The 25,184-nt window shown below is 44.4% G+C and overlaps 1 protein-coding gene across 2 annotated transcripts; it reads left to right on the top strand.

Annotated features, from left to right (window-relative positions):
* The first annotated feature begins 3,294 nt into the window (after positions 1-3,294).
* On the top strand, positions 3,295-15,604 carry LOC142663694 (uncharacterized). 2 transcript variants are annotated; one of them, XM_075842461.1, is made up of 6 exons: positions 3,295-3,395; positions 6,168-6,338; positions 10,193-10,372; positions 12,976-13,399; positions 13,513-13,668; positions 14,476-15,604. In XM_075842461.1, the coding sequence occupies exons 2-6, from the start codon at positions 6,204-6,206 to the stop codon at positions 15,480-15,482; spliced, it is 1,902 nt and encodes a 633-aa protein (XP_075698576.1). In that variant the 5' UTR covers positions 3,295-3,395; positions 6,168-6,203; the 3' UTR covers positions 15,483-15,604. The 2 variants fall into 2 exon arrangements, with proteins under 2 accessions (XP_075698576.1, XP_075698577.1); XM_075842462.1 differs by lacking the exon at positions 3,295-3,395 and adding an exon at positions 3,476-3,606.
* The last annotated feature ends 9,580 nt before the right edge of the window (positions 15,605-25,184 follow it).

Here is a 25,184-nt window from a genome sequence, read left to right on the forward strand (position 1 = left end):
TTACTGGTATCAGGAAATGTAACCAGTGAGGGTAAATTACAAAGCAGAACAGTACAGAAAGGACTAATGTGTACACAATACAGCCTAAGTCAAATGATCAAGCAGCCACACGAGTCTAATGCATAAATAGTAGTATGTACCCAGGTTCATGTTACCGCATGGGGAGACGCCAGACCCAACGCGCGTTTCGGCGAATGCCTTCGTCCGGGGGTGGCATCTTCCCGGCGGGACCCTCCCTTATATACTGATGTAATTAGATCCAATTCATGTCAGTGTAGGCAGTGTGAGAGCTCTGCTGGCGACAAGCCGAGGGTAGCAAGATGGCTGCTGCCCCACTTCCGGAACCGCGTCATCGGAGCGGACGTGAGCAAGCGGTGTCTGACAGCGCCGCCCACGTCCAGCAACGATTGGAGACTCGGCCGAGAGTGTGTGAGCCACTCCCCCACCCCTAGCCAGCACACACCCCTCTCCCCCTGCATCACTGAAGAGAAATACAGACCGAGAGAAATATGAGTAATGGCAAAAATATCCATTCGGGACAAAAGGCGCGAAATGGGGGTGTTCCCCGTGTGGGCACTGTGTGGCATGTCCCAACATTGAGAGAATAACGTTTCCCAATGTGACAGGTACAAAAATGTATACTATAACACATTCAATATCATGCACCACGAAAGCTGTGGTATATTATGCAACGTGCCCATGCCCTAAAGTATACGTTGGTCTCACTTCAAGGGAACTAAAGGTGCGGGTGAGGGAGCACATGTCTGACATCAGACAAGAAGCCAATGAGGAAGCCGTGGAAACTCTAAAACCGATACCGCGACACTATAAAACACATCACTCTTGTGATCCAACGAAATTAAAGGTGAGAGGCATTGATCACATTGTTACAAACATGAGAGGGGGTAATATCAAACAAAAATTAGCACAATGTGAAGCACGCTGGATTTGGACCCTTGGGTCAATGCATCCACTGGGCCTAAATGAATCTCTGAACTTCGCTCCATTTCTTTGAACCACTGACTCCTTGCGGGTCTAGTTTTTTTAACATATTTCAAAATATATATATTTTTTAATTGATTGTCATTTTATGTATATAGTCATTACCTTGTTAACTACCCTCTTTTTTCCAAATTATAAGATATACAGATATGCAGTCATGTTCGGAAATATATATCGTGGATATTGGAGGCCATGAACACTGGAGAGGAGGAAAATAATATATATGCTAATTGTACAATTTACCATCAATATGTTTCTTTCTTTTCATTTATGGGGGATTTTTTAGATTTGTTAGATTTATTTATTTATTGTTGTCACAATGTATATGTGTGTCTTTCATATCTGTCACGGCAGTCACTGTATATATATATATCTTTATTACTAATGTATTTATAATTATTATTATTTATGCACATATAAATCTAGTATATATCATCATCGATGTTTCATCCATTTATTTATTTATATGTTTATACATATATATTTTTCTATTGGATATTAATATGTATATATATATGGATATTTATGTATTTGTTGATTGTTCTTATATCTATTTGTTGTATATATATGGTAATCTTTTATTTATGTATCTATAATCACATGTAGTAATTACTATACACTTAATACATTTTTATATATATATATTTATTCCAATTTTATAATTGTATATTGATTATACTTTCATATATATATATATATATATACATTGTCACACATTCTTTTTTTCTTCAATATCATTCATCATTGTTTCGTCCTCCCTTTTTTCTCTTTATCTACAGAGGGCACTGTGGCAGCAGCTACAGAGGGCTCTGTGGCAGTATCTACAGAGGGCACTGTGGCAGCATCTACAGAGGGCACTGTGGCAGCATCTACAGAGGGCACTGGCAGCATCTACAGAGGGCATTGTGGCAGCATATACAGAGGACACTGTGGCAGCATCTACAGAGGGCACTGTGGCAGCAGCTACAGAGGGCACTGTGGCAGCATCTACAGAGGGCACTGTGGCAGCATCTACAGAGGGCACTGTGGCAGCATCTACAGAGGGCACTGTGGCAGCATCTACAGAGGACACTTTGGCAGTATCTACAGAGGGCACTGTGGCAGCATATACAGAGGGCACTGTGGCAGCATCTACAGAGGGCACTGTGGCAGCATCTACAGAGGGCACTGTGGCAGCATCTACAGAGGGCACTGTGGCAGCATCTACAGAGGGCACTGTGGCAGCATCTACAGAGGACACTGTGGCAGCATCTACAGAGGGCACTGTGGCAGCATCTACAGAGGGCACTGTGGCAGCATCTACAGAGGACACTGTGGCAGCATCTACAGAGGGCACTGTGGCAGTATATACAGAGGACACTGTGGCAGCATCTACAGTGTGCACTGTGGCAGCATCTACAGAGGGCACTGGCAGCATCTACAGAGGGCATTGTGGCAGCATCTACAGAGGACACTGTGGCAGCATCTACAGTGTGCACTGGGGCAGCCTCTACAGAGGGCATTGTGGCAGCATATACAGAGGACACTGTGGCAGCATCTACAGAGGGCACTGTGGCAGCAGCTACAGAGGGCACTGTGGCAGCATCTACAGTGTGCACTGTGGCAGCATCTACAGTGTGCACTGTGGCAGCAGCTACATAGGGCACTGTGGCAGCATCTACAGAGGGCACTGTGGCAGCATCTTTAGAGGGCACTGTGGCAGCATCTTAAAAGGGGCTGCCCAATCATGACATTTGTGTGTCTGTCAAACGCTGCCAACTGAGCCGCCGGACTGCGTTTACCGACACTTAGGCTATGTTCACACAGAGTATTTTGCAGGTGGAATTTCTGCCTCAAAATTCCGTTTGGAAGTTTGAGGCAGGTTTTCCCCTCCCTGCACGCCGATTTTCGCTGCGTTTTACGCCCGCGTCCATTGAGCGCCACAGGCATAAAACGCAGCGAAATACGCTTTCTCTGCCTCCCATTGAAATCAATAGGAGGTCAGAGGTGTAAACGCCCGAAGATAGGGCATGTCCCTTTCCCTTTAAAACCGCCTCGCGGGAGAAAACCGCCCCCGCCTCCCATTGAAATCAATGGAAGGCATTTTCGGGCCGTTTTTGACGAGTTTTGCGGCGCGGTTTCCGCATCAAAAAACTCTGTGTGAACATAGCCTTAAACTGGAAAACTGGATTGCCCTTACCCGGCCGAGTTTGAGACCCCTGATCTAAGCTCTAGGTTTTGCCCTCAGCTCAGGATTTCTCAGCAGCCAACCAGCAGGTGGCGCTACAGTCTAAGAAGAACATTATAGTCTCTAAAAGGAGCAGACGGACAAAAGAACCGACAAATGGGAAGAGGGAGAACAACATCCGGGTGAAGGGTGACTAACGGGGAGGGGACAATGACACTGGCAGCGGGTAATGTCCTCTGTCTTGTTTTCTGTTTACATGTCTGGCACAGGAGGAGGGGTTTCTGGTGTCTTACCTGGTCATTTTAATACAGGAGGAGCAGACTGTGGTGTCCTGTTTCTGCCTGATTACAATACAGGAGAAGCAGACAGCAGTGTTCTGTATGTGTCTGCTCAGTATGCCACAGGAGGAGCAGACTCGAGTGCCCGCTCTGTATCTGGTGATTGTATTCCAGTAGCAGGCCTGTCTGTATCTGGTTAGCATAATACAGTAGGAGTAGACTCTGGTGTCCTGTCTATTATAATACAGGAGTAGTAGTCTGGTGTCCTGTCTATTATAATACAAGAGGAGTAGACTCTGGTGTCCTGTCTATTATAATACAGGAGGAGTAGACTCTGGTGTCCTGTCTATTATAATACAAGAGGAGTAGACTCTGGTGTCCTGTCTATTATAATACAGTAGGAGTAGACTCTGGTGTCCTGTCTATTATAATACAGGAGGAGTAGTCTGGTGTCCTGTCTATTATAATACAGGAGGAGTAGACTCTGGTGTCCTGTCTATTATAATACAGGAGGAGTAGTCTGGTGTCCTGTCTATTATAATACAGTAGGAGTAGACTCTGGTGTCCTGTCTATTATAATACAGGAGTAGTAGTCTGGTGTCCTGTCTATTATAATACAAGAGGAGTAGACTCTGGTGTCCTGTCTATTATAATACAGGAGGAGTAGTCTGGTGTCCTGTCTATTATAATACAAGAGGAGTAGACTCTGGTGTCCTGTCTATTATAATACAGGAGGAGTAGTCTGGTGTCCTGTCTATTATAATACAAGAGGAGTAGACTCTGGTGTCCTGTCTATTATAATACAGGAGGAGTAGACTCTGGTGTCCTGTCTATTATAATACAGGAGGAGTGGACTATGGTGTACTGTCTCTGCAGGGTTATTATATTACAGGAGAAGACCTGTCTGTAGCTGGTTAGTATATTACAGGAGGAGTAGACTATGGTGTACTGTCCCTGCAGGGTTATTATATTACAGGAGAAGACCTGTCTGTAGCTGGTTAGTATATTACAGGAGGAGTAGACTATGGTGTACTGTCCCTGCAGGGTTATTATATTACAGGAGAAGACCTGTCTGTAGCTGGTTAGTATATTACAGGAGGAGTAGACTATGGTGTACTGTCCCTGCAGGGTTATTATATTACAGGAGAAGACCTGTCTGTAGCTGGTTAGTATATTACTGGAGGAGTAGACTATGGTGTACTGTCCCTGCAGGGTTATTATATTACAGGAGAAGACCTGTCTGTAGCTGGTTAGTATATTACAGGAGGAGTAGACTAGTGTCTTGTCTGTGTATTATAATACAGGAGGAGTAGACTATGGTGTAATGTCTCTGCAGGGTTATTATATTACAGGAGAAGACCTGTCTGTAGCTGGTTAGTATATTACAGGAGGAGTAGACTAGTGTCTTGTCTGTGTATTATAATACAGGAGGAGTAGACTATGGTGTAATGTCTCTGCAGGGTTATTATGTTACAGGAGAAGACCTGTCTGTAGCTGGTTAGTATATTACAGGAGGAGTAGACTATGGTGTACTGTCCCTGCAGGGTTATTATGTTACAGGAGAAGACCTGTCTGTAGCTGGTTAGTATATTACAGGAGGAGTAGACTCTGGTGTCCTGTCTATTATAATACAGGAGGAGTGGACTATGGTGTACTGTCCCTGCAGGGTTATTATATTACAGGAGAAGACCTGTCTGTAGCTGGTTAGTATATTACAGGAGGAGTGGACTATGGTGTACTGTCTCTGCAGGGTTATTATATTACAGGAGAAGACCTGTCTGTAGCTGGTTAGTATATTACAGGAGGAGTAGACTATGGTGTACTGTCCCTGCAGGGTTATTATATTACAGGAGAAGACCTGTCTGTAGCTGGTTAGTATATTACAGGAGGAGTAGACTATGGTGTACTGTCCCTGCAGGGTTATTATATTACAGGAGAAGACCTGTCTGTAGCTGGTTAGTATATTACAGGAGGAGTAGACTATGGTGTACTGTCCCTGCAGGGTTATTATGTTACAGGAGAAGACCTGTCTGTAGCTGGTTAGTATATTACAGGAGGAGTAGACTCTGGTGTCCTTTGTTTATACAGGTGGATTGGACTGTATTGTATGTTCACATGTGTTGTCTCTGGATATACTCCTACCTCTTACATCACACAGCCCTGCCATGTCTCTATGTGGTGTATTGGACTGATAAATATGAATGCCTGGGATCCTATTACACCGGCCGTGTAAACGAGCGCCGATCAATGAGACAGCCGGATGATCGGCGCTCGTTTGCTCCTGTCACATGGAGCTATATATGGGGAGGAGCGCTTGTTACTTTGATCGCTCGTCCCATTACATTTCCATCATTTCGGGATCTCGTCTCCCCGCTTACACACCAAGATCTGCTGCCGACAACGATAATATTTCTTACTGATCATTGTCCTGATTGTAAACGGGCGATCAGATGAATCATCATATTCCTGATCACTGGCCCGTGTAAAAAAGCCTGTAGTCTTACATTTCCTGTATTGTATGATAATCGCCCATTGTGATCACACCATCCAAATGTACATGGTGTAAGCCGTGGTCTCCAGAAACCCCTCCACCTCTATCTCCATTCCCCCCAATAGTCCCCATAGACAGAGACTTGGACGCTGGGGGAGAAGGAGTCCATAGAGGAACGCTCGGGTAATATTTATCTTTCTCCTTGTCTTCTCTCTATATTTCTCTTCAGGTCCCATGAGGACGTTGCGTGTCCTACTCAGATCACATGCCTGACGGGAGGATTATGGACGACTCCCAGAGTCACCTGGCTGAATCCCTGAACATGGAGAAGGACAAGAGTCACATCACTAAGATCATATTAAGTCTCACTCTGGAGATCATCTACCTGCTGACTGGAGAGGTGAGGGGTTCAGAACGTGGAGTGCGAGTAGGGTGGTGGGAGGAGATGTAAGGAGGTGCAGCACTGCGGAGAGATATGTGGGGGAGAGTAATAAGTTTACATTTTATTCTATTGGGAATGGGCAACCAGAACAGTGACTGGCACAGGGTAGAGGTGTTGATGTAGTGGTTCAGTGACTGGCGCAGGGTAGAGGTGTTGATGTAGCAGTGCAGTGACTGGCGCAGGGTAGAGGTGTTGATGTAGTGGTGCAGTGACTGGCACAGGGTAGAGGTGTTGATGTAGTGGTGCAGTGACTGGCGCAGGGTAGAGGTGTTGATGTAGCGGTGCAGTGACTGGCGCAGGGTAGAGGCGTTGATGTAGTGGTGCAGTGACTGGCGCAGGGTAGAGGTGTTGATGTAGTGGTGCAGTGACTGGCGCAGGGTAGAGGCGTTGATGTAGTGGTGCAGTGACTGGCGCAGGGTAGAGGTGTTGATGTAGTGGTGCAGTGACTGGCGCAGGGTAGAGGCGTTGATGTAGTAGTGCAGTGACTGGCGCAGGGTAGAGGTGTTGATGTAGTGGTGCAGTGACTGGCACAGGGTAGAGGTGTTGATGTAGTGGTGCAGTGACTGGCGCAGGGTAGAGGCGTTGATGTAGTGGTGCAGTGACTGGCGCAGGGAAGAGGTGTTGATGTAGTGGTGCAGTGACTGGCGCAGGGTAGAGGAGTTGATGTAGTGGTGCAGTGACTGGCGCAGGGTAGAGGTGTTGATGTAGTGGTGCAGTGACTGGCGCAGGGTAGAGGAGTTGATGTAGTGGTGCAGTGACTGGCGCAGGGTAGAGGTGTTGATGTAGTGGTGCAGTGACTGGTGCAGGGTAGAGGCGTTGATGTAGCGGTGCAGTGACTGGCGCAGGGTAGAGGTGTTGATGTAGCGGTGCAGTGACTGCCGCAGGGTAGAGGCGTTGATGTAGTGGTGCAGTGACTGGCGCAGGGTAGAGGCGTTGATGTAGTGGTGCAGTGACTGGCGCAGGGTAGAGGTGTTGATGTAGTGGTGCAGTGACTGGCGCAGGGTAGAGGCGTTGATGTAGTGGTGCAGTGACTGGCGCAGGGTAGAGGTGTTGATGTAGTGGTGCAGTGACTGGCGCAGGGTAGAGGCGTTGATGTAGTAGTGCAGTGACTGGCGCAGGGTAGAGGTGTTGATGTAGTGGTGCAGTGACTGGCACAGGGTAGAGGTGTTGATGTAGTGGTGCAGTGACTGGCGCAGGGTAGAGGCGTTGATGTAGTGGTGCAGTGACTGGCGCAGGGAAGAGGTGTTGATGTAGTGGTGCAGTGACTGGCGCAGGGTAGAGGAGTTGATGTAGTGGTGCAGTGACTGGCGCAGGGTAGAGGTGTTGATGTAGTGGTGCAGTGACTGGCGCAGGGTAGAGGAGTTGATGTAGTGGTGCAGTGACTGGCGCAGGGTAGAGGTGTTGATGTAGTGGTGCAGTGACTGGTGCAGGGTAGAGGCGTTGATGTAGCGGTGCAGTGACTGGCGCAGGGTAGAGGTGTTGATGTAGCGGTGCAGTGACTGCCGCAGGGTAGAGGCGTTGATGTAGTGGTGCAGTGACTGGCGCAGGGTAGAGGCGTTGATGTAGTGGTGCAGTGACTGGCGCAGGGTAGAGGTGTTGATGTATGGTGCAGTGACTGGCGCAGGGTAGAGGAGTTGATGTAGTGGTGCAGTGACTGGCGCAGGGTAGAGGTGTTGATGTAGTGGTTCAGTGACTGGCGCAGGGTAGAGGTGTTGATGTAGCAGTGCAGTGACTGGCGCAGGGTAGAGGTGTTGATGTAGTGGTGCAGTGACTGGCACAGGGTAGAGGTGTTGATGTAGTGGTGCAGTGACTGGCGCAGGGTAGAGGTGTTGATGTAGCGGTGCAGTGACTGGCGCAGGGTAGAGGCGTTGATGTAGTGGTGCAGTGACTGGCGCAGGGTAGAGGTGTTGATGTAGTGGTGCAGTGACTGGCGCAGGGTAGAGGCGTTGATGTAGTGGTGCAGTGACTGGCGCAGGGTAGAGGTGTTGATGTAGTGGTGCAGTGACTGGCGCAGGGTAGAGGCGTTGATGTAGTAGTGCAGTGACTGGCGCAGGGTAGAGGTGTTGATGTAGTGGTGCAGTGACTGGCACAGGGTAGAGGTGTTGATGTAGTGGTGCAGTGACTGGCGCAGGGTAGAGGCGTTGATGTAGCGGTGCAGTGACTGGCGCAGGATAGAGGCGTTGATGTAGCGGTGCAGTGACTGGCGCAGGGTAGAGGTGTTGATGTAGTGGTGCTGTGACTGGCGCAGGGTAGAGGTGTTGATGTAGTGGTGCAGTGACTGGCGCAGGGTAGAGGTGTTGATGTAGTGGTGCAGTGACTGGCGCAGGGTAGAGGTGTTGATGTAGTGGTGCAGTGACTGGCGCAGGGTAGAGGTGTTGATGTAGTGGTGCAGTGACTGGCGCAGGGTAGAGGTGTTGATGTAGTGGTGCAGTGACTGGCGCAGGGTAGAGGTGTTGATGTAGTGGTGCAGTGACTGGCGCAGGGTAGAGGTGTTGATGTAGTGGTGCAGTGACTGGCGCAGGGTAGAGGTGTTCGTTGTGGAAAATCTGCAGCAATTACAGTAGCAGAAAAATGGATGAGATAAAATAGATCTCATCCACGCGCTGCGTAAATACTAAGCGAAAAAAAACGCTCAAATTGACCTGCGGTGCGGAGTTTTATTCCGCAGGATGTCAATTGTATTTGTGTAAACGCTGCTTATGTGTTGCAGGTTTTCCCCATTGAATTCAATGCGGAGGTAAAACCCGCAACAGATAGAAGATGTTGCGATTTTGTGGTGGAAAAGCGGCGATTCCGCCGCAATAATCGCATCTAAAAAAAAAAGTAAGAAGTAAAGGAAAGATCTGAGTAAAAACTAACCCCGAGACAGCGGGCGTGCTGCCCAGGAGTTATGATAGTGATAGAGACAGCGGGCGTGCTGCTTAGGAGTTATGGTAGTGATAGAGACAGCGGGCGTGCTGCTTAGGAGTTATGATAGTGATAGAGACAGCGGGCGTTCTGCCCAGGAGTTATGATAGTGATAGAGGCAGCGGGCGTGCTGCTTAGGAGTTATGATAGTGATAGAGACAGCGGGCGTGCTGCCCAGGAGTTCTGGTAGTGCCACACACAGAGATGGAGACATCAGGTTTAGGGAGGTTAGTAGATGGTGGGAACACAAGGAGCTCAGTTTTAGAAAGATTCAGTTTCAGATAGAGAGAGGACATGATGTTAGAGACAGCGGACAGACAATCACTGGTGTTCTGTATTAGAGCAGGGGTGATGTCACGGGAAAAGGTATATAATTGGGTGGCATCAGCGTAGAGATGGTACTGGAAGCCAAATCTGCTGATGGTTTGTCCAATAGGGGCTGTGTAGAGAGAAAAGAGAAGCGGACCTAGGACTGATCCCTGAGGAACCCCCGATAGAAAGGAGAAGAAGTGGAACCAGCAAATGACACACTGAACGAGCGGTCAGAGAGATAGGAGGAAAACCAGGAGAGAGCCGCGTCCTTGACGCCAATAGAGTGGAGCATGTTAAGTAGGAGTTTGTGGTCTACAGTGTCAAAGGCTGCAGAGAGATCCAGAAGAATCAGGAGAGAGGATTTACCGTTTTGCTGTTAGATCGTTTGAGACTTTAGTAAGGGCAGTTTCTGTGGAGTGTAGAGTGCGGAAACCAGATTATAAGGGGTCAAGACGAGAGTTACCAGAGACATCGCAGATAAGGCGAGAGTAGACCAAGCGTTCCGGGAGTTCAGAGATGATGGACATGACTGGTGAGGTGAGGGATTCTGGGAATGTATATAGTGATATTTATCAGTGTCTCCCCATACACAGGACTACACTGTCCTGAAGAAAACATGTGATGAGGGTGTGACCTCCAGCGGCCGTTCCCGTGAGTCAGGAGGAGGGAGCAGGACCCACAGCCCCATCACAGGACCTCCACCTCACTCACTGATACATGAGCAGAAGATCCTAGAACTCACTAAAAAGATCACGGAGCTGCTGACTGGAGAGGTGAGGACCGCTGGGAATGCTGGGACATTATATAGTAACACCAAGAGATAAATAATGGGGGAGATTCATTAATCTAAGTGCACCAGAATTCTGGCTCAATTTGCGTCAAAAACGATCTGCAACACATGACACAGGAGGAGGACTCCACGCTCTAATAGGGACCGGAAACACAGAGAGGTTAAACACCCCTCCCCATCCTAACTCCATCAGTGTTTTTCTAGTTCCTATGGGGCATTGCGGAGAGGTGTTTTTTTCTGTGCTGGCGGCGGAGTTTAGCAATTTTTTTTACTAATCGAGCAATATAGGTTGATTGTGGTCCCTTCCTCCCTCCTGGGCTGCTTCTGGATTTTCAGATCCTGTCTACTCTCCTCCTTCGGAGTCTACGCTGAGCAAACAGAATCGGCGGCTCCGGTCCGCTTTGAGCTCCCAGACGCTTCTTCCGGCCAGACGAGAAGTGTGGCGAAGGTCCCATGCTCGTGTAAGACGCCAGATGGTGACACCACTTCCGGCGTCTCTATGACAACTTCCGGACAGTGGAACGGAGGTGCATTCCAAACCTAGAAATGGCGTGGGCCTAGTTCAGGCGCTGGCTGATTATGGATTGGAGGGTGACCGGGAGAATCATACCATCGGATTGGTTGAGGAAAGTTCTGATCCTGGTGGCAAATTTAAAATACTCACTGATCAAGAGGTCCAGGTTACCGAAGGTAGGACTAAACTTTTATATGTCTACATGCCTGAGATAGGTATCCTCTTAGTTCAAGTATTCCTGTCTGGGGACCTTGGACCCTTTATATTGGGGGGGCCGTTACTTATTATTCCTCTCTGTTTTTTTGTTAGGGTGGCAGAGGCCCCCCAAAAATCTAAGGAGAAAACCCATATATCCCGTAAATTCTGCGGGAAGAGAAATCCTCTTTAATGGATGAGGTTAAATCCCTTATGCGGGTAGAAATTCAGTCATCACTAGCAGCTTTTTCACAATATAATGTTCCTTCTGTTTCCCCCCTCGGTGGTTAAGAAAAGGAAGCTAATCCCGGATGATGATTCAGATTCTATAAATTGTCAATTTTCCATTCCTGAAGATAATCTGGAGGAGAGGTAATTGTTTCATATCACAATTGATGACGACAGAAGGAATTATTTTTTGTTTGACTATATGGATGAATTCCTACAGGCTCCAATTCTGGCACCAATTTCCAGTAATATCAGTAATTACCGATGCCAGAAAAGAGGCTGTCGAGCTCTTGTCCCACATCAAATGTTTCAGGGCATTTGGCCCCTGACAACTCCCGAAAGTTGGAGGAACGATGAGAGATTGGATGCTTCCAGGTTTCCCAAACCACACTCCATCATCTGACTGCGGGGTTTATTTGGACAATATGACAACTGTGTCTCACTTGGGTCACCAAGTGGGCAAAAGACATCAAAGTCTCCAAACCATCGACTAAAATTAGTTTTTTTGGGCAGTGTCCCACCTACTTTACCTTTCAGCCATTCATCTCAAGGGCTCATACAGCATACAGGCATCCAAGAAAATGGAGCTTGAGCGATTTATGTCTTCCAACTATTCACCCAAAAATGGGGACTTCCACAGGTAGGTCTCTTTGCATCTCAAAGAAACCACAAGGTGCCCCTTTTCTCCTCTCTAAACCCAAGAGACGCCTCGGTGGGTGTAGACGGAAGTGAAAATGCCATCCGGCCTATGCCATTCCTCTATTATCCAGGATCCTACAGAAGATGCAGACAGAGAAAATAAATCTAATTCTGGTGGCACCTCTTTAGCCCAAAAGATGTTGGTTTGTTTCCCTAAATAACCTTAAGCTGAAACACCCCCCTATACTTCTACCACTTGCGATGGACCTTCTACATCAAGGGCCTGTATTTCACCCGGAACGCAAAAAGTTTTGCCTTGCAGCATAGCACCCGGTCGTGGGCATGAAGCATAATGCTACCATCGAGCAGATCTGTAGAGCAGTGACCTGTTCTACTCTTCGCTCTCACTAAACATTATTGCTTGGACATATTTTCAACTAAAGATCTCTCCTTTGGGAGAAAAGTACTTCAAGCAGTGGTGCCTCCCTAAGGTGATCATTTGGTATTCTCCTGTGGTGGTGTCATGGAGGATGACTGTAGAAAGTAGAATCGGTTCTTACCGGTAATTCGTGTTTCTAGGAATCCTCCATGACCGCACCCTTATTTCCCTCCCTTTTTAGGTGTCGTGAAATTCTTCTAGTTATTCGTAAAACACTGATGGAGTTAGGAGGGGGATTGACTTTGGTTCCTGTCCCTATTAGAGCGTGGAGTCCTCCTCCTTTGGCACTGTCATGGAGGATTTCTAGAAACCGAACTACCGGCAAGAACTAATTCTATTTATTTTTGCCAAAAATTGGCGCATGGTCTCTTGTTTTAAACCACACCACTTGCTCCTAGACCACACCCTTTCTTGCTAAATTACACCCCCACTTCCAGCGAGACACAAAGTGTCTACAACAGTTAATAAATATGTCTCGCGGCACGTATGTAATTTTTGCCAGAATTCTGGCGCATTTTGAATAGTAAATCTTCCCCAATGAGTCTGGACGATGACTATCGTTGTATGTCAGGTTCCTATAAGATGTCAGGACGTCAACGTCTATTTCTCCATGGAGGAGTGGGAATATTTAGAAGGACACAAGGATCTGTACAAGGACGTCATGATGGAGGACCACCAGCCCCTCACATCACCGGGTAAGAGGGATCTGTACAAGGACGTCATGATGGAGGACCACCAGCCCATCACATCACCGGGTAAGAGGGATCTGTACAAGGACGTCATGATGGAGGACCACCAGCCCCTCACATCACCGGGTAAGAGGGATCTGTACAAGGACGTCATGATGGAGGACCACCAGCCCATCACATCACCGGGTAAGAGGGATCTGTACAAGGACGTCATGATGGAGGACCACCAGCCCCTCACATCACCGGGTAAGAGGGATCTGTACAAGGACGTCATGATGGAGGACCACCAGCCCCTCACATCACCGGGTAAGTGGAGACTTTTATGATCATGGGGATAGTAGTTTTGAGGGTCACCTAGATAGCCATCATCTGCTCCTCATGTATATAGAATGTATTCTGAAACTGTGTGTTTCCTACAGATGGATCCAGTAAAAGCGATTTACCAGAGACCTGTCCCAGTTCTCAGTATTGTCCAGAAGAAGATCACAGTATCCCACCAGAGGCTCCCCACTTACCCCGTGCTGTTTCTCACTCTGACAGATCAGCAATTCAAATGAGTGCAGTTCGACACAGAGGTAAATATATATTGATCAAAGTAGTCGTTGAATTGTCAAATAGAAAATCATACGTACAGCCTGGAGTACACAGTGTGGCTGGATTTAAAACACAATTAATAGAGCAAACTTAGAAAACTGAGCTTTAACCCCTTAAAGATTTTTACCATAATCAATATTTATCACCTATCCACAGGTATAAACTTTCAGGATGGATATGCTGAGTAGTTTTAGAGTGGATACATGCTCTCCAATTTGTCACATTTGGGGGGAATAAAGAGGTGGGAAGATGAGCAGTTGCACATCTAAACCCCCCTCCCCCAGCGCTTAATCCGGCCACTAGTTGACTCTGATCGATCTGTAAACATTCCTAGTCTCAAAGTCAAGTAGATGCCCTTTTACATGGGCCAATTATCGGGCAAACAAGCACAGAATGCTCATTCCCGATAAGTTCCCCGTGTAAACAGGGCAACGATCAGCCGATGAGCTGATCGTATCGGTTGTGCTGCATGAAATATTATAATTGTCGAGAGGACATCTCCCTGTGTAAACATGATAGAAATGTGTGGGGACGAGCGATCGTAGTAACAATTGTTCATCCCTATACACAACCCGTCATCGTTCCTTGTGAGAGAAGCAAATGAGCGCCGATCAACGAGCTGTCTCATTGATCGGCGCTCGTTTACACGGGCCATGTCGTACCGGGTAAAAGGACCGTTAATGTTCTGTATTTCTTTAGAACCGAGCAGATGATTACACAGATTATATAAAAATCTTTAGAGGAATACTCCTTCCATCTTCTAACCAAACGTTTTTTTTCCTCTATAGATCCCACTGAGGCTTCAAAAATATCTGAAGCATCTTGCACGCCTATTCCTTCACCAGACTGTATAAAAAATTACCATAATAGTGTTGAAAAAGGCCAAACAGCAAAATACACCCCATCAGATGAACTGAAGATAAATGACTGTCTGGAGAAGGTTAAAGAGAAACCAGTATTATATGGACCAGTAAATCTCCCCATCGCCACCGTCCATATACACACAGATCATACCCCACCCCTCCCATTGGCTGATATTAAGGAGGAACCAGTCTTATCAAATGACGAGAATTTATCAGACTCTGGCATTTATGCATCTATCAGAGATCATACTCCAGATCGGTCTATGCATATTAAGGAGGAACCATGGGAAGGAGAAAATCTTACCGACATTTATACACCAACCGATCATATACAACAATATTCATCAGCTCATATAGAATTATTTGTTTCCTATGAAGAAAAGCCCTTTACGAGCAATGACCTTGATCTAACCTCCAGTCCCACAGAGTATGTGTCTTCTGAATCCACGGACATCAAACATGAACAGCAGTCCGTTGACAAGCCATATACCTGTGTCGAGTGTGGAAAAAGTTTTAAACTGAAGTCCTACCTTATTGCACATCAGAGACGACACACGGGAGAGAAACCATATTCATGTCTTGAATGTGGAAAATGTTTTAGCAGAATGTCGAATCTCGCAAACCACAAGAAAGTTCACACAGGAGAGAAGCCATTTTCTTGTTCAGAATGTGGGAAATCTTTTGCCAGGAACTCAAATCTTGTTGTCCATCAAAGAGTCCATACGGGGGAGAAGCCATATCCTTGCCTGGAATGTGGGAAATGTTTCTTTAGTAATTCCTACCTTGTTGTTCATCAGAGAATCCACACAGGAGAGAGGCCGTATTCTTGTTCTGAATGCTTAAAGTGCTTTATCAGTAGCTCGGAGTTGTTGAAGCATCGAAAAAATCACTTGAGACACGAGAATCTGAAAGATTCAGAGTATTTGCTCTGATTTTAGAAAAAGATAGTCACGTGATAAAAGGACTTCTTTCTTTTTATTTTAACGTGTGGACATAATTTAAAACATATATAAAGGTGATGTAATTAAACAAAAACTATTTGGCTTTGCAATAATTTATTAAATCATGATATGGAATTATTAGTGTGGAACAGAACCCTTGACTCGAATACCTGGTATTGCCCACTTTGGCAGAAACAACCCCTAGCAGTTTAATATAACGGTCTACCCGTCTGTCATGGCCTGGCAGAAATTCTTTCTACTACTCCATGGAAAAATGTTTTCAGCTGCGCGATGTTTAATCGCTTAACGACATGCCACGTATATGTATGTGGCAACTATTAAGGGGGAAGTATGGAGTGGGCTCACTGACTGAGCTTACTCCATACTCAGCGGGTGTCATATGTGTAATGCAGCCGACACCTCACTTCAACAGGTGGCATCAAAGATCACGTTGATTCCGCCCGTTTAGGCCCTTAGGTGCTGCGGTCAATTGCAACCATGGCATCTAAGGCATTAGTATGTGGGGAGGGCGGCCCCCTCTGAAGTGTCCATCGCCCAGTTCCCAGCGATGCTGTTGCGGGGTGCCGATGGTCATCATGGCAGCCTAGGGGCACAATGAAGGGACTCAGGTATGCCATCTTTTTCTCCTATGAAGGAGGGCTTCATAGTGGACTGTCAGTATAACAATACACCCAATACAATAAATACAAATTATTATGCAAATGTTATTTTTCGCTGATTTTCCTAAATAGTCGATGCAAATGACAGTCAGTATAATCTTCAAGCCATCAACCGTTGGATTATAATGCAAATTTTATTGAACAAATCTCCTAATGATAACAGATATTTTTTTTTTTAGAAGTAAAAAACTCAAAATGCTTCACATTATTATGCACAACAGAGATCAAAACATTTTAAAGGTTGTAAAGAGAACTAAAAATGGTCATTTGTTGAATTTGCAGCATCAGGAGGTCATATTTACAGAAATCAAAAGCTCTTTCAATCAAAAAAACGTAACAGGCCAAGTTACATGTTAACATAGGACCCCTTCTTTGATATCACCTTCACAATTCTTGCATCCATTGAATTTGTGAGTATTTGGACAGTTTCTGCTTGAATATCTTGAATATATAGCCTCCCAGAGCTTCTGTTTTGATGTGAACTGCCTCCCACCCTCATAGCTATTTTGCTTGAGGATGCTCCAAAGGTTCTTAATAGGGTTGAGGTCAGGGGAACATGGGGGCCACACCATGAGTTTCTCTCCTTTTATGCCCATAGCAGCCAATGACACAGAAGTATTCTTTGCAGCATGAAATGGTGCATTGTCATGCATGAAGATAATTTTGCTACGGCAGGCACGGTTCTTCTTTTTGTACCACGGAAGAAAGTGGTCAGTCATAAAGTCTACGTACTTTGCAGAGGTCATTTTCACACTGTCAGGGACCCTAAAGGGGCCTACCAGCTCTCTCCCCATGATTCTAGCCCAAAACATGACTCAGCCACCTCCTTGCTGATGTCGCAGCCTTGTTAGGACATGGTGGTCATTCCCCAACCATCCACTACTCCATCCATCTGGACCATCCAGGGTTGCACGGCACTCATCAGTAAACAACACAGTTTGAAAATTAGTCTTCATGTATTTCTGAGCCCACTGCAACCGTTTCTGTTTAGGGGTGGCAAACCTCTGGAGGATCCTACACCTTGAGGTTCGCCGGACTCCAGCGGCTTCAAATACCTGTTTGCTGCTTTGCAATGGCATTTTAGCAGCTGCTCTCCTAATCCTATTAATTTGTCTGGCAGAAACCTTCCTCATTATGCCTTTATCTGAACTAACCCGTCTGTGCTCTGAATCAGCCACAAATCTTTTCACAGTACGATGATCACGCCTACGTTTTCTTGAAATATCCAATGTTTTCATACCTTGTCCAAGGTATTGCACTATTTCATGCTTTTCGGCAGCAGAGAGATCCTTTTTCTTTCCCATATTGCTTGAAACCTGTGGCCTGCATAATAATGTGTAACGTCCTTCTTAAGTAGTTTTCCTTTGATTGGGCACACCTGGCAAACTAATTATCACAGGTGTCTGAGATTGATTATAATGATCCAAAGAGCCCTAAGACACAATACCATCCATGAGTTTAATTGAAAAACTAATAATTTAATGTTTATGACACTTAAATCCAATGTGCATAATAATTTGGAACACGGTGTGTACTGCAATACAACATGTAAGCAATTGCTGGTTGAAGTCCCACAGGGGATCTTCTAAAAAATATTAAAAAAACTTTTTTAATACCCCAAAAAAAATTATTAAAGTTAATTGAAAAAACATGAAAAGGGGAGTTTTTTTTTTTTAAAGTCCTGTTAAAAAAAAATAAACGTTAACAGAACTGGTATCGGCGCGTCCTGTAAAAGTCGGAACTATTACAATATAATGTTCTTTAACCCACTCGGTGAATGTCGTAAAAAATGTTCTTTTTTAAAAAAAACACCCAAATTGCTGTTTTTTGGTCACATTCGTGCCGCCAAAAAAATGGAATAAAAAGTGATCAAAAAGTCGCATACCCCAAAACAGTACCAATAAAAACTACAGCTCGCCCTGCAAAAAATAAGCCATCACACTGTTAAATAGACAGAAAAATCAAAGTAATTGCTCTCAGAATGTAGACACAAAACCATTTTTTTTCTTATTGTTTTTCTTTTATAAAAGTGGCAAAACATTAAAAAATATATAAATTTGGTGTCGCCCGAAGCGTATCAACCCGTAGAACAAAATGAACATGTAGTTTTTACTGCACGATGAAAGCGGTAAAAACTAACCCCCCCCCCAAAAAAAAAAAAATTAGCAAACCTCTGCTTTCTACCCATTTCACCCGACCATTTTTTTTTTTTCATTTTCCCAGGACATTATGCGGTACATGAAATGGTGCCATGAGAAAAACTACAACTTGTCCCACAAAAAAACAATCCTTCATACGGCTATGTCGAGGAAAAATGTAAGAAGTCTTGGCTTTTGGAAGGTGGGGAGGAAAAAACAAATAAAAAAAAAAGTAAATTGGCCGAGTCATTAAGGGGTCAAGGGGTTTCTTTTATGCACAGCCTGTTTCGAATCCCTACAGTTTCGGTCATTACTGAGTATATTTCCTGGTATGCTTAGGGTCATGTTACACGGTCCACTTTTGGCTGAGCTTCGTGTTTCGGACAGATTGTCTCATTCTCCCAGAGCACTTACATTGAAGAATTCAAAGTGGATTCTCCAAGGTTGACCTTCACATGCCCTGATTCAGCGACAAAGCCCCAAACCGTAACATTTCTAGCACCATGCTTTTACAGGTAGTATCTCACCAGTAGATCCGGATACTGGTTTTTTTTGCCAAACTTTTCTTTCGGTACTGTGGCCAAGTTGACTATTTCTTGCCTCATCTGTTCACAGCAAATTATTCCAGAAGTCCTGGTGTTTGCCTAGGTGTTCGTGGAGAATTTGTCTCTTCCAGATATTCTTTCTGGACAGCGAAGGTTTCCTCCTAGAAAACATCCCATGTAGATCTAATTTATTTTTTCGGGTCTTGCGTTCCGCTCTTGGGCTAATCTTGCTGGGTGGGCCTGACATTGGCAGTTGTTTAAAATATTCTCCACTTGTACATTTTCTGGACAGTGGAATGGCTGGTGATCTTTTTAAATCCCTTTCCATAGTTTAGACATCTATACCTTTCTTTCTAATGGCTTCAGGGAGCTCTTTGGATCTAGACATGGCCTAGACCACACACTTCAAAAACAAAGAGCAAATCAAACTTAAAGGGGTTGTCCAGTCCCTAAAAATTGATGGCTTATCCTCAGTATAGGCCATCAATATCTGATCGGTCGCGATCTGACTCCCGCCGATCAGCTGGTTTGAAGGGGCCGCAGCGCTTGTAGCGGTGGTTCACAGTATTACATTAACGTGAATGGGAGAGCGCTGCGGCCTCTTCAAAACTGTTGATTGGTGGGAGTCTCTGGAGTCGGAACCCGAAAGATTAGATATTGATGGCCTATCCTGACAATAGGCCATCAATTTTTAGGGACTGGACAACCCCTTTATAAATAGAAAAAAAACACGTGGAAATGCGGCAAATTGCTTACGCAGCATTTCGGTTTCAAGTACGGGCATCCTAGGATGGTGATAAATGTGTACTTACTATTTCTAGAGAAGGAAACTGCATATCTGTAAATTTTCTGTTAATAAATTATTGCAAAGTTAATTTAGTGTTTTTTGTTTTTCAACACATCACATTTAGGCCCCATGCACACGACCGTAGATTTCGTCTGTAATTGCGGACCATAAATTCGGTACACAATTACGGACACTTTCCCATACATTTGCAGGAAGGTGTCCGGGCCGTTGAAAGCCTCCGCAAAAGATAGGACGTGTCCTATCTTTTGCTTTTTATGGACCATGCTCCCATACTTTATATGGAAACACGGGCTGAAAATGTGGGTGGCTCTTCGTGGCCGCCAGCAGCCGGCTGTGATTACGGATGCCGCGTGCATGAGGCCTCAGGCTGTATTTATACATTGAAGTGCGAGTGAATGCAGGAGAGATGAGAAGTCAAAGTCCTTCCTTTTTTAAGTTTCCTTCTTATTGAATCCAGCCCGTCCACCAGGGATTACGTTTCATCCCATGTGACTTCTGCAGCTAATCACAGGCTGCAGCGATCACACGGGATGAAACGTCATCCCTGGAGGCCGGGCTGCGGGACGTCAGAGGGATGTCTACGTGTAAGTATAGACTTTTTTTTTTTTAACGTGTTGTGTTCCACACCGGACATTCCAGCCGAAAAACTGCACCACAAATTGGAGCGGTTTTTCGTCTGGAATTCCCTGCGGAGACCAGCGCGGATACACTGTGTACTTTTACGCAGCTTGTCCATCCTGTGTGAACATAGCCCAACAGTTACAGCACTATATTCCTTTTTACAATTTACCTTGCATTTCAAGGGCATCTACCATTTTATTGTATGTAATGAAATATACACTGGCTATTCTTGAACTAAAGGGTTAATTATTTCTACGGAATTGTACTCATAGAGATACTTTGAGCCTCATATCGTGTGCACCACATCATGCCAAAGTTGTTGCTATTTATATAGTTGGATTGAAAACCACAAATGTCAAGTTTGATCAGTGGAGGGAAAATAATGAAATAAGGACCCTACATTTAGCCCTATATGGGTCGGTTCACGCATTGCGTAAATACTACGAATTTTCCGCAATCCACAGCAAAAACGGTAGGAGCAAAGTGGATGAGATTAAGCAAATTTCATCCACACGCTGCATAAATACTGAGCGGAAAAAACGCCCAGAAATTGACCTGGGGTGCGGAATTTTATTCCGCAGCATGTCAATTATATTTGGGTAAATGCTGCTTATTTGTTGCGGCTTTTCCCCATTGAATGCAATGGGAGGTAAATCCTGCAAAAAATTGTTGTTGCGTTTTATTCGGTGGGTTCGCAGCGATTCCGCCTCAAAAGACGCAACTCAGAAAAAAAAATAATCTCATACTTACCCAGAAGTCTGTGTTCCTCCCTCCAGTGTGGGCTCCTGGGATGACTCTTCATCCCATGTGACCGCTGCTGCAGCCAATCTCAGGCTGCAGCGGTCTCCTGGGATGAAACGGCATCCCAGGAGGCTGGCCTACAATCAGGCTAGATAACTGCTGCAGTTTTCTGAAGCGTAAATACTGGATGGAGTATATAGATTCATACGTTAGAATTTTTATTTATTTTTTTCAGAAGGGGGATATTTTTTAAGTGTTATTGTCCATTATGTAATGTACAGTAACATAGAAGAGGAATATTATTAGGCCTTTGCTGTAGAACAGGGGTGCACGATAACATTTTGGTTCAAGGACCACATAGTGGTAGGGATACAAATAAAAGTAGTCACCCTGAAGCCTTCACATAAATGCTACTGTATCCAGGCACGGTCTCTGCTCCTCTTGCTAGGCTAATGTTTAAAATGAAGAAACCATACAGGACACTGTGTATTGCGACTATCCTTCCCACTATGGGCTGCACATTTCAGACCACATTTGGCCCTTCAGGTCTAATGTTGTGACAGTCTGTATCATTGTTATGACATGATCATAATACAGAAATGAGTTTGTTTTACTATTGTATATTATTTCATATGATGAAAAGAATCCTGTTGGAAGGGGGGAACAATTGTATAGCCTCCGACCCCATGGCAACTCTTTTTTTCCTTTTAATAACACACAAAAAGTCGCAGGTAATTCACACCAGACATCTGGTAACGATCATCCTCCCAGGTCACATAGTGGGCCGCTCGTCATGCTGCTGTCGCATTCTATTATTAACGTTTTCAAAGGCAGTCGCAACCTGCAGTAGGTCCTAGGCCACAAGGTCCAGCACACAAGGTCCTGACTCCAGCCAGGGTCAGGACGATCCGTGCCAAGCAAAGCTCATCGCTGGCTCCACCTTCCTCTATTGACTGAGCTGCGTGCTCCTCTCCCCCTGCTCAAGGCCACCACAGGCCACGATGTGGTACGTCCTGTCTAAGTTTCATTATTTAGTTGTAGGGAAGGATGGTAGCGCTGCAGGAGAATACGGAAGTCAGGGGTGGTCAAAAGAAAGGTGCACCATAGAATAGAAAACAGATTGACCCCACGGCTGCTCTGGCTTGATTTTTTTTTTTTGAGGGGCACTGTGTGGCACTATGATTTTTTTGAGGGAGTGTTTGTGTGGCACTTTCAATATTTGTGGAGTACTATGTGTGGCACTATCATGTTCTGGGGCAATTTGTGTGTTACTTTGGGGGGACTCCTTTGTAACACTATAATTTTGTGAAGGGCATGATGTGTGACACTGATAATAGGGTCACTATGTGTGGCACTGCCATATTCAGGAGACACCGTATGTGGGACTGTTATATACAGGAGGCACAGTGTGTGGTACTATTACACTTAGGTGGCACAGTGTATGATGATATTATATTCAGGGGAACAGTATAGGTACTATTATATCCAGGGGGTGCAGTGTGTGGCACTATTTTTTCAGGGTGCAGTGTGTACCACTATTATATTAAGGTAGATAAAAACTATGGGAACCAGGTGGGATCCACTGTAAACAAGATACACCATCCAGGCGCAATACTTCCATGAGTCCAACACGTTTTTGAGAAACAGAACCCATGATTACTTGATAAAGGGGTTCAGTTTCCCCGAAACGCGTTGTACCTCGAGACCCTCCACTTCTCTTTTCTATATATATTCTATTGTTTTAGACAATAAAATATCTATTTATTTATTTTTCTCAAAACCGTGTTGGACTCGTGGAAGTATTGCACCTGGATGGTGTCTCTTTTTTACAGTGGATCCCACCTGGTTCCCATTGTTTTTATTTACCTGCATTCAATCCCCGGCGAGGTTGGCACATGACGCTTTGGGGATTACGGCATCGGCAGCATTCTTCCTAACCAACTGGCTCTACAATAGGGTTGTGCCTATCCATGCACAACTCCTAAAGGTGAGCATCCTTTTACTATACCTAACAGAGAAAGCCATTGTTAATCTGGTGTACTCACCCTATGTAGTGCCTTTTTGTTCCCTCTCTTCCCAACCAGCCTTTATATCCGTCACTATTATATTCAGGGGTGAGTAGTATGGCATGATAATATTCAGGGGGCATAGTGTAAGGAACTTATATTCAGAGGGTGCATAATGTGGTACTATTATATTCAAGGAGCACAGTGTGTGGCACTATTAAATTCAGGAGGCACACTGTAGAGAATTATGTTCGGGCAAAAGTATGTAGCGCTATTATATTTAGGGGTTACAATGTGTGGCATTATATTCAGGGGCACTGTATGTAGCACTATTATATGTAGCACTATGAGGATTTTAGTATAGAAAATAAGGATGTACTGCAAAGCAACAAGCCCAACACATCGGCGGCGAACTCTGCAGAGATGAGTTGTAACAAATGACTTATTTGTACATTCAGGAAACAAACCTACAATTGTTGGCTGAAACACAGACAACGAAGGTTTGATGTGAAACCAAGTAAGACTTGGTGTATTGACCTTAAAGTATCATAAGTTACACCTATAAACGAAGGTCAATTAACACTCAGATAATTATAGAAAGATGACAAAGCTTTATTAAGACATGAATACACACATAATGAATAGTAAAAATAGAACCATGCTATGCAGAAAGTGTCCTGCAGTTGGAAGCAATATGGGAAGACAAAGATCAAAAAAGTGTCATAAAGTGCAGAGATCCGGCGTTTTATAATGAACATATATTTACAACAGAAGTCAAGTGACACATGTATTATCGCCCAGGATTGACTGCATGTAACATTGTGGAGTCTAAACACAGGCCAGATGCAAGGCCAAGAATAGACTTACCCATGAGTGATTGCTCCTGCAACTGCAGAGACACCAAACCCGACGCGTGTTTCGGCGGAAATGCCTTCGTCCGGGGATGGCGTCTCTCCAGCGGAACAAGGTATTTAAACAGCCGTTATCCAATGAAAATGTTAAGGGCACATACGGAGAGATAATCAATGTGATTAGCCACTATAGAGCGGCATACGTGAGGTACAGAGCGGACCCGTGACGTACTTCCGGTGCCGCGTCATCAGGGAGGCCGGAACAGAAGCGCACATGGCGCACATGCTCCGCCCCTCCAGATAAAGACACATGAGCGAAAGACGCCCGAGACACTCCCCCCTGACGTGAGCGCTGGGCTAGTCGTCTGTCAAAATGCAGTATGTATATAAACTCCGCCCTACATGAGATACACGGCTGTTACTGGAATAGAGATAAGACAGAATAGAAGATGAAGCTAGAAATAGAATATCGACACATATAGATGGAGCAGGTATTGAAACACAATACCGATCGCAATGAGACATAGTACAACCTATTGCATATAAATCATAATTCACCTATGACAAGATGTTTTTAGTATATTGTTTATTGCTGTAAATAAACAGAATGATGACAGAAACTAAAAAGAAGATAGACATTGCATCTGCCACAGATGTTTTATATATATATATATTATAATCATCATTGAATATATATATCCAAATATTTGTCGTACACAATACTGGTATAATGATAACGAAATAAATACATATATACACAAACATGTATTGCTGACAGATGAAATAAAACATAATACAAGATAAAAAAAATTATAATAATAATGAAAAATAATAAAAATAAATATGAAAATAAATGAATAAAATTAATGATGATGATAAAAAATTATATATATATATATATATATATATATATACATATATATACACACATATATACACATACACATATAAGTATGGAAAAATTATGTATATAAAAAGTAAAACGAATATGATTAAAAAATATAATATAAATATGATACTAAAATACATAAGAAATATATGTTGTTGTGTGTGAAGAAAGAATATAAAAAATATATAAAAAAGTTATTACATAGGTGTTATATCCCAAAATTGCGTGGTGTGATGCATTGTGAGATCAAAAAATAAAAAAATAATGAAATATAAATATATATGTGACCAAGTGATATTGTGAAATGAAATGTCCAACATATATATATAAGCGATAATTATATAAAAAGCATAAATAAAGATACATAAACATACATATGTGCATAAGTGTGCATAAATATACAAAGTTAACTAA

Source organism: Rhinoderma darwinii, chromosome 11, assembly GCF_050947455.1.
Source record: "Rhinoderma darwinii isolate aRhiDar2 chromosome 11, aRhiDar2.hap1, whole genome shotgun sequence".
In the NCBI taxonomy this organism is placed as follows: Eukaryota; Metazoa; Chordata; class Amphibia; order Anura; family Rhinodermatidae; genus Rhinoderma; species Rhinoderma darwinii.

What these genes read in the sequence shown, in the direction of transcription:
- LOC142663694 (XM_075842461.1), top strand. Translation starts at nt 6,204, where the DNA reads ATGCCTGACGGGAGGATTATGGACGACTCCCAGAGTCACCTGGCTGAA. An exon ending in CGGAGCTGCTGACTGGAGAG is followed by an intron (nt 10,373 to 12,975) that starts GTGAGGACCGCT and finishes GTTGTATGTCAG; the next exon opens with GTTCCTATAAGATGTCAGGA. An exon ending in CCAGCCCCTCACATCACCGG is followed by an intron (nt 13,400 to 13,512) that starts GTAAGTGGAGAC and finishes TGTTTCCTACAG; the next exon opens with ATGGATCCAGTAAAAGCGAT.